Source organism: Haliotis cracherodii, unplaced genomic scaffold (genome assembly GCF_022045235.1).
Source record: "Haliotis cracherodii isolate W230 unplaced genomic scaffold, xgHalCrac1.p SCAF_18, whole genome shotgun sequence".
In the NCBI taxonomy this organism is placed as follows: domain Eukaryota; kingdom Metazoa; phylum Mollusca; class Gastropoda; order Lepetellida; family Haliotidae; genus Haliotis; species Haliotis cracherodii.
Window position 1 is genome coordinate 90,647 of NW_027266273.1, and position 13,635 is coordinate 104,281.

Consider the following 13,635-nt stretch of genomic DNA (forward strand, 5'->3'; position numbering starts at 1 on the left):
ATGGTTTTGTCAATAAATTTGTTGTGATAAGCCATTGATCAGACAAATGACCAAATATTATGTTGCTATTTTCAATAACATAACATTTACACCACTTCATGTGAGGCACAGATACTTTTTCCTGTTATCTGGTGACAGATTATCAAACCCATAGGAGTGACTACCAAAATGTGAGAACAGGATGATGGATTATGGCTGGCAAGACAGTCGGCAGGCAATGGTATTGTATATGACGAGATGAGCTCGTTACACTTACTGTTGGGTTGACATCGAGCACACACATCTTTCCACTGCGGATAACATCATAGATGGACTCTATCTTAGTTCCATAAATGTTGCCATTGAATTCTCCATATTCAATATACTTGGCATCATTGATGTCAGCATCCATTGTCTCTCTGTCAATGAAATAGTATCCTTTTCCATTTTCTTCTCCTTCTCTTGGAGCGCGAGATGTGTCTGCAAATCCGAGATTGTCAAGATTGAAAGATCACTCCACACCAGTTTACAAGTTGGACAAATTAACTCAGCACTGGAAGTTATACAGTAAGCTTAAGATCTTAGAATGTGATCAAATTAACAAAATCTTAAATGAACCTATAACTTTGAATATTACTGTGCAAGTGTTTGTTTGTTGTTTAAAGCTGCACTCAGCAATATTCCAGCTATATGACAGTCTGTAAATTTTTTAATCAAGTCTGGACCAGACGATCCAGCGATTAATATCACAATGACATGCACAGCGACAATGACATGCATCAACCAGTCAGCGAGCCTGACCACCCGATCCCGTTACTCGCCTTTTACAGCAAGCATGGGTTGATGAAGACCTAGTCTACCCTGGATTTATATGGGTCCTGTGCAAGTGAGTGAGTATAGTTTTACACAAATTTGAGCAATACTCCGGCAAAATCATGGTTGGAGACACCGGAAAATGGGCTTCACACCTTGTACCCATGTGGGGAATCAAACCAGGTCTTCGGCATAATGAGCCGACACTTTAACCTCAAGGATACAACCCCCTGCCCCTGACCAATGCTTGACTTTTCCAGGCTGTTTGGCTACAGTGGTGGCTCATTCGGACTCTTAATGAAGACTTGGATTTCACTCAGAAAGAATCGCCCATTGTTATATATGTGTGAACTTACGCGGCATGACGGCACCAAATCTCTTTGGATCATCCCTGATGAGGCGTTCTTTGAGCGAGCGACGACCCACCCCATGTGCTCCAACTAGCACAAGGATCCGACGTTTGAATGGTGCCATTCGAACCACTTCCTCATAGATCATAAGGTCGCACTTGTCAAACTCTGAAATACACAAACAAGAAAGAAGATACAAAACCAGTCATCAAAATTTCTAAATTCCATCATGTTTCCATGAAAACAGCAAAAGAGAAAACTTTCAGAATCTTATAAAAGATAAAAAAAACAATCATAGTGGTTAATGTAGCAAGTTTGCTGAAGCTAGGATACATAATATTGTAAACATGGATCGTACAAAAACTCTACCCAAAATTTATGTTTCACCATGATTCCATGGAAACGGCAAAAATATAAAAATTCAGAATCTCCAAACTAGCAAAAGGCACAAATACTCATTGTGGTTAATGTGTGTGTAGAAAGCTTGATGAAGCTAGGATGCATAGTTAAAAAGATATGGGCCGTACAAAACACCCACCCTAAAAGTTTAAGTTTCTAATGTTTCCATGGAAACGGCAAAAATAAAAAGTTCAGAATCTACCAACTAGCAAAAGGCACAAGTACTCATTGTGGTTAATGGGTGTAGCAAGTTTGGTGAAGCTAGAGTGCATGGTTAAAAACCATATACAGGTGGTTGTGGTAGAAGGATCATGATATTACATTCATCACATTCAAGTGAAATCCTCAGCCATCAAGTACAGAGAGTGTTGACATACAAAAGTAGGGGTCCAGGGGACCAGCAATAATTACTTTTAAAGTAAGTAATGAAACGTTATAGTATACTTTGATAATTACTTTAGAGCCTGGAATGAATCAATGATCATGTGGACAGTGGACATAATTGATGGATGAAATGACAGACATCCATAACTGCTCTTCATGCGCTGTTGGTACAATGACTATTACGGTGCCTCCATTAGTTGCAGTCAATTCCTTTTCTGTATCCTATCTCAACACTTGTGCGACACATAAAACCCCGTGTTTGTTCTTATTAGAAACATTAATGTAAAGTATGATGGCAGCTGACAGAGTACTATGTTAAAAGTTACCTTTACTGGCTTTGCTACTGTACTTGTACTTCTTCTTCTTCTTCCTTGTCAGACCGCACACTGCCAACACACAGATCATAGTCACAGACTGCAGTGGGCATAGGCACCAGGTTTCACATATACTGTCATTTCTTTTTCTTTAAATATCTAGAGCTAATAATGTCCAACAGTTTGATTTGTTTTGTTTGTTTGTTGTTTAACACCACACTCAGCAGTATTCCAGCTATATGACAGTGGTCCCGAAATACTCGAGTCTGGACCAGACAATCCAGTGATTGACATCATGAGCATCGATCCATGCAATTGGGATTGATGACATGCATCAACCAAGATAGCGAGTCTGACCACCCAATCCTGTTAGTCGCCTGTTACGACAAGCATAGTTGCCTTTTACGGCAAGCATGGGTTGCTGAAGACTTATTCTACCTCGGCTCTTCACGGGTCCCAACAGTTTGATTACTACTTTAAAAGCATCTAAGGTTGTGAAGATACAGATCTGGAAGTGATTTCAACACATACAATTGTCATTGTATAACACCAAAAAAACTAAAGATATGGCTCCAACAATTGCAACTTGAGACACTTGCATTTTTCAAACAAAGACAGTGTTGAGATGATTGTCATCTGATGACACAGATGTCATAACTTACATAAACTTCCTTTTGAATAGTCAAAGTCTGGCTGAACAAAAGCTTTCCTTTTTTCTTCCAATGACTGGGATGGGATTAACCCAGTGGGACCATTCACATCAGCAATGCGGGCCTGAAACACAAGTTTCCTAAAGCCCAGTGTTTTCAACTTTCTGAGACAAAAAGTTTCACATTTATCTAATTAACCTGAACAAAACTTTCAATGAGGTACTTACTGGTACCCAACAGCTGTGTGACTGTGCATTAACATAGATACATATAGAATAGCAATGCCAACTCCAAACTGAGGCAATTATGAATATCTCTGATAACCATGATAATTGGCATTTGAAATTAGTGATAATAAAACTAATAGTAATCATTGTTCATGTATTAGCATGACATCTTTTGTATTGCATTTTTTCACCCAAACTCTTCAAACCTTCCCGTCACTAGCTTAAACAAGTGATTATTAATTGATTATACATTGGTTGTATATGTGTGTCAAACTAATGAGTGTACATTCTACCATGGTAACCTCAAGGAAGTACCCCCTCACCTGCCACCAGTTGGGGTCTTCTTCATTGATAATCTCCAGTACATCTCCATCTTGGAAGGGAAGGCCAGCATCCTTACATGGAATCAGGCGATCCTTCAGGGGGTCATATGTGAAGTGAGCCTTCATGTATTTCTGAAACAATATTTACAATTGTAAGTCTGTTAAGACGCTTAAACAGTTTCAGCATTTGGCTTCTAAACCTCAATGATGGACAAGTCTTTACAAGTGAGAATGGGTTTAGTGCTGCCTGGAACAGTGTAGCAGCTAACAAAGTATACTATTGCATGTGATGCACTTTGGTGAAATCAAGAAACACATGTAAGGTACTAAAAAGGGACCCGTTCCACAAAAACAATCCTAGCGCTAAGATGATCGTAACTCCCATACTTTAACATACAATATAGCCTACAGGTAAGGAACATAACTCTGTAGAAGATAAAAAACTGTGTTATGGGAGGCGCCCTTGGTGAGCATGATACATAACTGTTCTATTCCATATACATTTTATTTATGTTACAGACACATGATGGTAATAATCTCAGTGATCTCTTTATCCTATTCATATACTGCCGTTCTTAAAGAAATGAAGACTTATTTCACTCACTGAAAACCTATTATGAATACACTGATAGAGCTTGAGCATTATTGTTGTGCCATTCCAGTAAATGGCCTCATTTATCAAAAACAATTGAAATCATGTTTATTTACCATGTTTACAGAAAGTCAGAAACAACCCCAGATTGAGGAAAGCCTTATCTAAACATACTGTGAAGATTATGTGACAGTGTATTGAGCAAGTAGGCATCACATGGATGTATTGAGCTTATACAAAGTACCTCCTGTTATCTGACCATATTCTCTTATTTATCACATTGTGAAACCAAGTTTACCAAGTTTATCATGTTTATCACATCGTTAATACCATAGATCTATTATATGATGAACCATGAACACTAATATATCTACACGACCAATATTTCAGTGTAGAATGCTGAAAATATATATATGTAGGATAGGGTGTTTATTCTCCCTGGAGTGTTATATTGTGCAATAAACCACTCCACTCATCATTTATTTCTTAATCAAATAGCATAATTAACAAGTGCGCCTAACCCCATAAAACACACACAAACCCTTTTTCTTTCTTCATAATCCTATTTTAGAAAAAGTTAAATTCTCTTAATGAAGACCAGTTGGCATCCTTAAAATCTGATACTAATCCTAATGGACATCCCAGTATAATCAGTAATCAGTAGGTTGTGTTCATATCAACAAGAGTTTCAGCAACATCACTGACCAGCTCTGGGTTGGCATGGTCATTGTAGGATGGTACGATCTTGAGCATGATGTTGCTGTCTGCGTCCATGATGATGTCCATCAAGTGTTCCGGAGTGGCCACTGGATAGCCATTCACGTCACGAATGATATCGCCAACTCTTAACAAGCCTGAAATAACATAACATGGATTCAATGTAAAACAAAGAAAACTCAGCTCCATCAACCCAGAAGCTTGCCATGCTAGCCACCATGTTTGTACAAAACATTAATTTGTAATATACATCATTGATTTGATTAAAACACATCCTGTTACAAACAGAATTATTTCAGTTCAATGTCTTGCAGAAGTGTTAAGGGAGTTCATTCAACAAATTGAAACAAGTAAATTGAAGATACCGCTATCATCTATGCAAGCTTACGCCTAAAAAAATAAAAGAATTTGTTCTCAGGCAATGGCTTTTGAAAATATGGTGTGGGCGGGACGTGTTTTTTATTTATTTTTGCTTGTTAAAACTAGTATGTAGCCATATAAACAGTTGTGCACCATCAATCTGGGAAAGGGCCTCCCTACACACAAAAAATACAAACTCTTATTGCTGCCATCGCCATAACATGAGATGTGCAGTAAAACAGCCAGAATGCAAAGGGAAGTAACTGTGTGCTATTTTGGATAGCATTGTTTTTAGGTTTTAGGATTTTTGGTTTGTTTTGAAAACGGAAATTTAAACGAAATGTGCGGCAGACTTTATGATGATGGGGCGGTGCCTGAGAACCAAGACTATTATTATTTTTTTAGCCTTAGCGGTGAGTGAACTTCTTTTACAATGCACTGTAAAATCCCACCCATCAAAACCAAGTTTAGTCTAGACCAGCTGCACATTATTAACACTACTCTGCATTGTACAATCAACCAATCATTGTAACCATCTGATCCCTTAATCAACAATCATTGTGTTCCAAAACCAGTTCTCAGAATCTCCACAGAGTACATATGACAGACACGGGTCTGAACCTGGAACATGACTGAGAACAAACACTCTCCCCACTGAGCCCCTCAACATCTAGTATAACAGCGTCAGTGTTACCTTGCCGGTCGATGACACTATCAGACAGGATCCTGGCTATCACAAGGTCATTCATCTCATCCAACTTGACAGTAATGCCCTGGGAAACACACACAAACACATGTACCTCTGTATATATATGTGAAAACAAGCAGGCAAACCTGCATTTCTGGTCATAACATGTGGCTATATGATTGGCATGTTACCTACCATCTTGTAAGTCAGTGGACAATATGACCTCATTTTTAAGAAAAACACCAAAAACTCATCTTGTAACCATTGATTGTTTAAAGTGACCACAATATAACATGATATAATCTTAGTAACTTATAATGATAAATTTGTAACACGTGTCACAAGTTTGTAATTGAGTTTGTAAATTGACGGTTAACCCATTATCATGATTATACCCCCTTCTGTACCAGCACATCTGCAATAGGGACAAAGGAACAAATGCAGTGTGATAAAATGTCCCACAAGGTAATGTTTAACTGGAAATTGCCAATACATATTATTTCAATAACTGCAAATTATTTTAAAAACAGTCTGTCCAATTCTTACATAACAATACAAACAATATCAACACCTCCACTGTCAATACCTTAACAATCACCCTGCTCATATAGACATGACAACCTGAAGTACCTTTCAACAATATGTTTGCTATATTATAATGCCCTATGACCTTGCTGTATTTGTCAGCTTGGAACAAGTCTAACTTCAGGTTCTTACCAGCGGTTCTGTTGTTGATTTTCTGATGGTGACGAATCTAATCTGTTCTGTGATGGCATTAAACACTGGCGGTGGTGGGGCATCGAGCTGCATTGTGTCAAACACATCATCACCATACTGCTTGTCTGCCACTTCGTCATGGGCTCGCATTAATGCCTGAAACAGATAGTTCATCCAATCATTGTTCAGATTACAAACTTACCAATGGGAATCAAGGGGTCAAAGTCCTAATATTATTAAAGGATATCAGGGGTCCATAGATAAAATAGAATAGAAGAAACCCTCAAGGACCCCCTCAAGTTCTAACACTGAATTTGAACATAACACACACAGTTGAGTTGGCCAATACGCCTATATTATCATGGCAACCAGCAAATAGTTATCAAACTTGGAAACTTGCCCAGTAATTAATGTATGTAATAGACAGGTAACTGCTGAGAATCTTTTTTCTCAGGTATCCACATTTCAAATAACGACTCACAATCAGTAACAAATTGCAACCGAATTCCCATTAAAATCATGGTGTCCAAAAGCATAGAGAATGTGGGACTTCTTTAGAGGATTATGTCTGAAGCAAGTTGGAGGGCATTGGGAATCTTTTTTTGTCCAGGAGTCACCATGGGAGAAGAGAGGGGGAAGGCAGATGATCAGTATCTGCCTGGTTTATTCCAGTGGAGCAACAAGTCTTAGAAGGTGGGGACTCACTCTGAAGTGAGGGTTCTGCATGATGTTGTCCAGTGCTGCAGCCTCCCTGCTGTCCTTGTCGCGGTTGTTGTCCAGGACAAACTGTACCTCCTTGGATATGTCACATGCTTGCAGCGTCTTCGGCTCTCTTGTCTTGCGCTCTATGTTTTCCTTTGCCTAAAACGAAATGAAGGGTTGAAATTTCAACAATGAGAAAGATAAATATGCATGAACAGAAACAATAAAAAACTTTGTGTTAAGATGAATAATTGTTTGATATGATCACTACTGAGGACAAGTTGGGTCTAAAATAGTTGCAAGTTATTAATTAACATTTCCAATCATCAAAACAAATGGAATCTGACAAGATATTTTACCTGAACCATTCCAAGTAGAGCAGGGTCCTGGAGAAGGTCCTGGAGGAAATCCAGGTCATCAGCCTGTGCTCCATTGTCCATGAGGACATCCATTGAATCACACAGTTCCCGTATGGCATCTGAGCATCAATATGGAAACATGGAGTAAGTAGGAGATCAGTGGTATTTTATAAGTCAGCATCCAGTCATTTGACCTGTATCTGGCGGAAACAAGGCTGTTCATAATGAGATTACTCAGTAGTCTCTCTTTTAAAAGCTATCCATGCACAGCTCTCTTCATCATCTTGTCCGCATACCTCTTACGCCATGTGATTCAGTGTATGCAGGGATAGAAAAAAATAGATGTCAAAGTGTGCAACAACAGACCTTCCAATAAGAACCAGCAGAGAGCAACCAAACCATGGAATACATACACTTTAAATAGAAATAGCCATGTAAATTATAAACAAGACACAATCCCCAAAAAGTGTTCATTGTAATGATTAAAAGCTGCCAAACACAGTAAATCATGTTGACCGTAACAAACTGAGTGCACTTCTGATTCAGGAATGTGGCAATGATGGAAAAGGACATCTTTCATTTCTTTCCACACATTACCACACTAGTGGTAACCATAGAAAGAGCATTGATTCAGTGTTCACAGCCGAACATTTTATTGCTTCTGCACGCTCTTCTTCAGTGAGGGCAACATGACCCATGGCAGGTGACACCAAGATTGGACTCATACATTTTGCCATGTGGGGCAATCTAAACCTGGTGTTCTGTGTGATGAACCAATGCTTCATCCAAAAGCCTATCCCACCATGCTAAAAATGAGTGAGTGTCCACAAATTGGCAAAATATATATTGAAATCACGAACATCCAAAGCTGAAGAGGTCCCTACCTTGGCCTGCTGAATTTTCCATAATGGCAGCTGGCATGCTGTCTCTCCTCCGTCCCTTTCAATGCTGTCTGAAACACAGAACACACAGTCTAAACCCAGGCACAGCTTTTGTCTCAGCTTGCTTTCACCTGTTCACTGACATTTTGTATCATCAAGACCTACTGCCTATAAATAGTCGTGATGTAAGCCACAGTAAGGCTCTGCAACACTGGAGTAAAACAGTAAGATAAGTGTCATAGAAGGCCTTGCCATTGACAAATATTGACAAATGTTCTTGGACTCTAATCTAAGTGCTAACATCAGGGTGTAATAAGGTAAATTTTTAGAGAGCAGTTCCACAGAAGCCTTCATCATAATAATCAGAAGCGTTCACTGCATGCATGTTCACACTTGGAAACAGGAACCATTGAGTTGCTGTAGCAAGAACTCAGATCGAGACATGGCTGCCAGGGAATTATAGAACCTTTCTTTTTTAAAGAAACATGCCCAGCAGGTATAAGGGATATAGACAGAACTTTTGTGGATGTCCACTAGTACAAAATAATATTAGGCATTGTCAGGGCTGGTACAGAAACAATTATGGGTCAGCTGAGAAATAGTATTTGGAACATGAAAAAACACACATTCGGCATGTCAGGAATGCAAAGAAAAATAATTCTATTTTAGTGTCTGTTTGAGAAGGGAAAGAGAGTGAAATGCGGTGAATGTTTTATAAAATTATGACCTGGGGTCTGTAAGCAAGATTAGAATCAAATCAACAACTGGACTCTCACACTACAGTTTCAATTTATTCAGCTATATCATTGTTTATCATGCTTATGCATATTTACAGATAGCTCTCTATATCATTCTATTCTAGACAGTGAACAAATAAATGTTGATGTATGACAAAAACGTAATCTAAAATACTGCAGATTTAAGATGACCTCTAAACAATGTAAACATGGTAAAGTAATCAAGTTTGGCTCAGAAAAAAACAATGATCAATATTGAGAGCAGCAGCTGTGTGGGTAGTTTGAGACACACAGCAGTGAGCTTGTCTTCATTTGTTATATACTGACACAAGCTGTCAGAAACTACTGAACCCAACTTTGTGGAATGGAGGAACCAGTGGTCTTCATGTCCTAGGCACCACAATTCACAATGCAGCTTTGCATCTCGAAGATCTACCTGAATCTGATGGTCGTGGGTTTAAATCACAGATCTAGCTTGAATTAGAGCTTTGGTTTGTCAGCACCATATCTGTGCTGATGGGTTTCACCAAAGAGATAAAGAGCTAATGACCTGTATTATTTGCATTACTTTGAAATTCCATCCTACGTCGAGTGGACACAATAAAATCCAGTTCAAACAAGAGTTAATGCAACTCACTAATTATTGCAACCTTGTTCAAAATACAACATGACTATCTGGTGTACTCTTTTCTTTCTTTTTTAAAGGGCAAGTAAAGAGAGAAAAAATTAAGTCACTTCCCATGAAAAACAAGTATGAAATACTCCTATCCCCCGCCAATATGACATGTCCGGTTGTGTGCAATGCATTAGCTCCTGTGAACTATGTTCACTGGGCCTTTTTGTAAATGGCCTAATTGCAGCACTAAAAAATGTTGTTACTGGTGTTGTTTTGCCATCTGCAGTTTATGATAGAATATGTAACTGTATTTGTAATAAGTAAGGATGAGACATATGGACAAACAACTTCTTTATTACAATTAGGAGCGATGGTTTCAGTGTAGGTTTTAACAGCGTTATCAAGCAAGTGAAGTACAGAGTATGGTTGACAAGAATATATACAGGATAGGAGGCAGTGTTTATACAGTTGAGTAGGTTTAAGATCAGTTACACTGTTGTATTTGTAATGAGTTGTGTTTCTGCATGAAGTTAGTCAGTGAATGCAACAACCGTGTCCACAACACTATTGGAGGAACATACACAAAAGCAATGCAGAACTTACCAACAAGAAAGGAAATGTATTCAATACTGCTAGATGACATTATGGGCCAAGTTTGGTGAAGAAATATGGTACGGTTTTCAAGATCTGCTCTGGAAACAAGGACTACTGCCATTTTCAGTCTAAGTCAAAGTCGTTGCCATGGAAACTCAAAAAAAAATTTTTTTTTTAAATCCCAAACTATCACCACTAGACCTATCTATGTGCCATGTTTGGTGAAGAAATATGGTACGGTTTTCAAGATCTGCTCCGGAAACAAAATTTGACGGACTGACGGACGGAAGGATGGCACCCATTCCTATATCCCCCTTCCACTTCGTGGAACCTTTGATTGTGACATAGTGAATAATTTAAAAAAACACTTATTTTCTGCAAAGTGCTATTTTATCACTAACATCCTGTTTGGGTACCATGAAAGATGACTTCCTACTTGTCTAGCAGCTGGACAAGGGATAATCGTGTACTTAAGTAACATACATCCGTACACCCAGTGTTCATTTACTTTAAAATATAAAACAAACAATTGATGAAAAGAGTACCGGTAAGCTGTGTACAAAGTTTGTTTTATTTGTCCAATTTAACATTTACATCATTGACAAACAGACTTGATATGAAACAGCATTGTGATAATTTTTCACTGGATTGCTCCCCTGAGAAGACAACTGCAGGTATCTTCAATGTTGTTACTATTAAGGCGTAAGTTGACATGATACTCTAAGTTGTGGATACAGTAATGAGGAGAATGAGCAGACAGAAAAAGCCAGGTACGGTGATTACAAAATCCGAGGTGGAAGCAGGCAGACTGGGTGTTGGTCCGATTGTTGAAATTGTGCACCTTGTTAATCCCATTTTATCCCCCAGTGGCAGATTTATTCGTGTGAGTGACGATCTCGCCTTGTTTTGTGCCGTTTCCCTTTTTTAAATTTAATTTTGGTCAAGCATTTGTGATTAAGTATGCCTTAAAGTATTAATATCGGCAAGGTTGCTATGTAGAGTTTACTTTCTTTTAAGTTACATAGGAGCCCCTACATTCAAATACACCAGGAACAAAACCTGAGGATCACAGCAACCACCTTACCACTACACTCAATCTCTATTTTATCATGTCCAATGATAAACATGGTAAACAATCCAGCCACTCAGAATACCTGCAGGGATATTCCGGGAGTAAAGTCAAGTTCCTATCAGCCATTATCCTCCTACTTGAAAGGAAGGACTCGGGTAGCACATCCATAATAATTGTTATCTGCAGGTGAACTGATAATGTTTTTATGCTGCTTCAAACCTTCAAACAGAAATATTTTAAATACTGTCCTGTGATATTAATGTCATACAATTTACTAATAGCGAATTAGTAACAGCTTGTGAATGTCAATAATTATTATGCACAAGTGTTTGAAATGCATGATAGCGTTAATTACCTGATAACAATAATAATATGACATGATGTTCTGAAACAGGAAAAAATTGATGACAATGTACTTGTCTAAATCAGTCTCTGAATGATGTCATTGAATTGTTTGCCAAATACCACTGAGTATAAACATGATAAATACCATCTGTGTCAGGACTTTTGTTTACATGGCTCTCAAAATACAAGTCAGCCCATACATGCTATAGCCTAGGCTATACCTTTCTCAACATACAAATATGTCTGCATGATTGCTGCCCTTAACAAAATACCATGGTATTCTTTGAGACCTCAGCCTTGCTGTTTGGTGCCATTATGCAGAATAAACAAATTTTCCTTTGTCTTCCTCTAGCACCTGTAGTTTCAAGGTAACATCTCAAACCCTGGACACAAAGATACTGCAAGTCTTGAAATTAACAAGAGCGTGAATTATATGCGAAAAATGCGAGTGGTCTTTGCTCACATTATTAAACATCGCATTTATAACAATAAGACATTTTGGATAGCAGAAACACCAACTTAGACATACGCTGAAAACAAACAACTATGTATATCACATCACTGTTTATTGAGCAGCATTTGTAACAAGTATATAAACAATGTTGTTCAATCACAAATTACATCCTGGGAATTGTCACTGCTGGGGTCAAGACAACAGTTCTACTCACTTATGTCATCACTGATCACACCTGCAAGTCCAGACAGATGTCACCCACGCAACAGTGTCTTTGTTCTTTGCGACTGAGTCAAAGACCAACACGAGTCAGCGCGCATGTATTGTTTTAGTGGAAATACTCTACTCAGCACTAATAAGCGGTGCTATTTGGCGTATGATTGGATTAATGTAAGGTTGGATTAAGGTGAGGATTCTCCTGTAAACCTGACAGAGGACGTTTTCTTTTGATGCCTGAGAGGGCGTTGTAACATTCATATTGAGTCACATTTTTGGCTAGGGACCAGCGGCCGCATTCTTTTGGAGATGCATTATTTTCACGATTTACAGTAAATCCTCTTCATCTCCCTGTCCCCAAAACGTAGAGAAAGATATCAGAGTGAACCAGCAGTAGTCTTGTCCTACCTCCTGAATCTTAGCTAAGAAGTCCCTAGGACCCAGATGCTCCTTCCAAAAAGGCCTGCCAAACTGTACTTTTAACATGTGTAGCTCGCCGCATGCCGCTGTGGCAAAGGCAATCAGAAGCAGTAAGAAACTGTAATGATGATGCTGCGGATGGCTTGCAGGGAGTGGTTGTTAAATATTGCAACACCACACCTAGATCCCATGCATGCCTGATCCTCAAAGAGAAAGCTCTCAAGCATCACTGTTATCTCTGGAGCAATGCTAATCTCCTTTGATCTGGATGCTCATAGTACAGAGTAGATGGCTGCTATGTATGTACCGACAGTACAAAAATCAGAGAGATTTTCTGCAGAACACTGGGTACCTACAGTGCTGGAGATGGGAATGTGTAAGCAGGCATGCCTTCCCACGAGAGGGCTAGTGTGTCATGACCTCCATCTTCCCGAGGCAAGAGGTTAACTGACTGCAAAAGTCCAGTTTCCACCCTTGCCGAACTAGGCTGGAATTCCTGAGCTCGAGCTTTTTCGATTTATGTCCCTTCTATGCTTCTCCTATCGACCAATCAGATTTCACCTCTCGTATCACTTGCATTTGCTTCACACAAAATGGTGGTGCCCAGTCAAGACGATCTGATCGACAATCAAGATCTGTATTGAGAAGAAATGGGTCTTACATCGCGAAGTGCATCAAATCACGTGAGCACCTTGATTAAAAACTTGAAAAGATTTGGAAAATATC

The 13,635-nt window shown here is 38.9% G+C and overlaps 1 protein-coding gene across 2 annotated transcripts in view; it reads right to left on the minus strand.

Moving 5' to 3' along the window:
• LOC139465633 (protein PALS2-like) overlaps positions 1 to 13,635 on the minus strand; it is a 34,041-nt gene that overhangs the window by 11,122 nt on the left and 9,284 nt on the right. For both annotated transcript variants that reach the window (XM_071247335.1, XM_071247336.1), the window contains exons 2-12: positions 8,459 to 8,526; positions 7,575 to 7,693; positions 7,219 to 7,374; positions 6,514 to 6,669; positions 5,803 to 5,881; positions 4,737 to 4,885; positions 3,440 to 3,571; positions 2,902 to 3,013; positions 2,252 to 2,311; positions 1,149 to 1,310; positions 257 to 459 (exon numbers count right to left, since the gene is read on the minus strand). In XM_071247335.1, coding sequence (XP_071103436.1) covers positions 257 to 459; positions 1,149 to 1,310; positions 2,252 to 2,311; positions 2,902 to 3,013; positions 3,440 to 3,571; positions 4,737 to 4,885; positions 5,803 to 5,881; positions 6,514 to 6,669; positions 7,219 to 7,374; positions 7,575 to 7,693; positions 8,459 to 8,495 — 1,365 coding nt within the window. In that variant the 5' untranslated portion in view covers positions 8,496 to 8,526. The remainder of the gene's footprint in view (positions 1 to 256; positions 460 to 1,148; positions 1,311 to 2,251; positions 2,312 to 2,901; positions 3,014 to 3,439; positions 3,572 to 4,736; positions 4,886 to 5,802; positions 5,882 to 6,513; positions 6,670 to 7,218; positions 7,375 to 7,574; positions 7,694 to 8,458; positions 8,527 to 13,635) is intronic.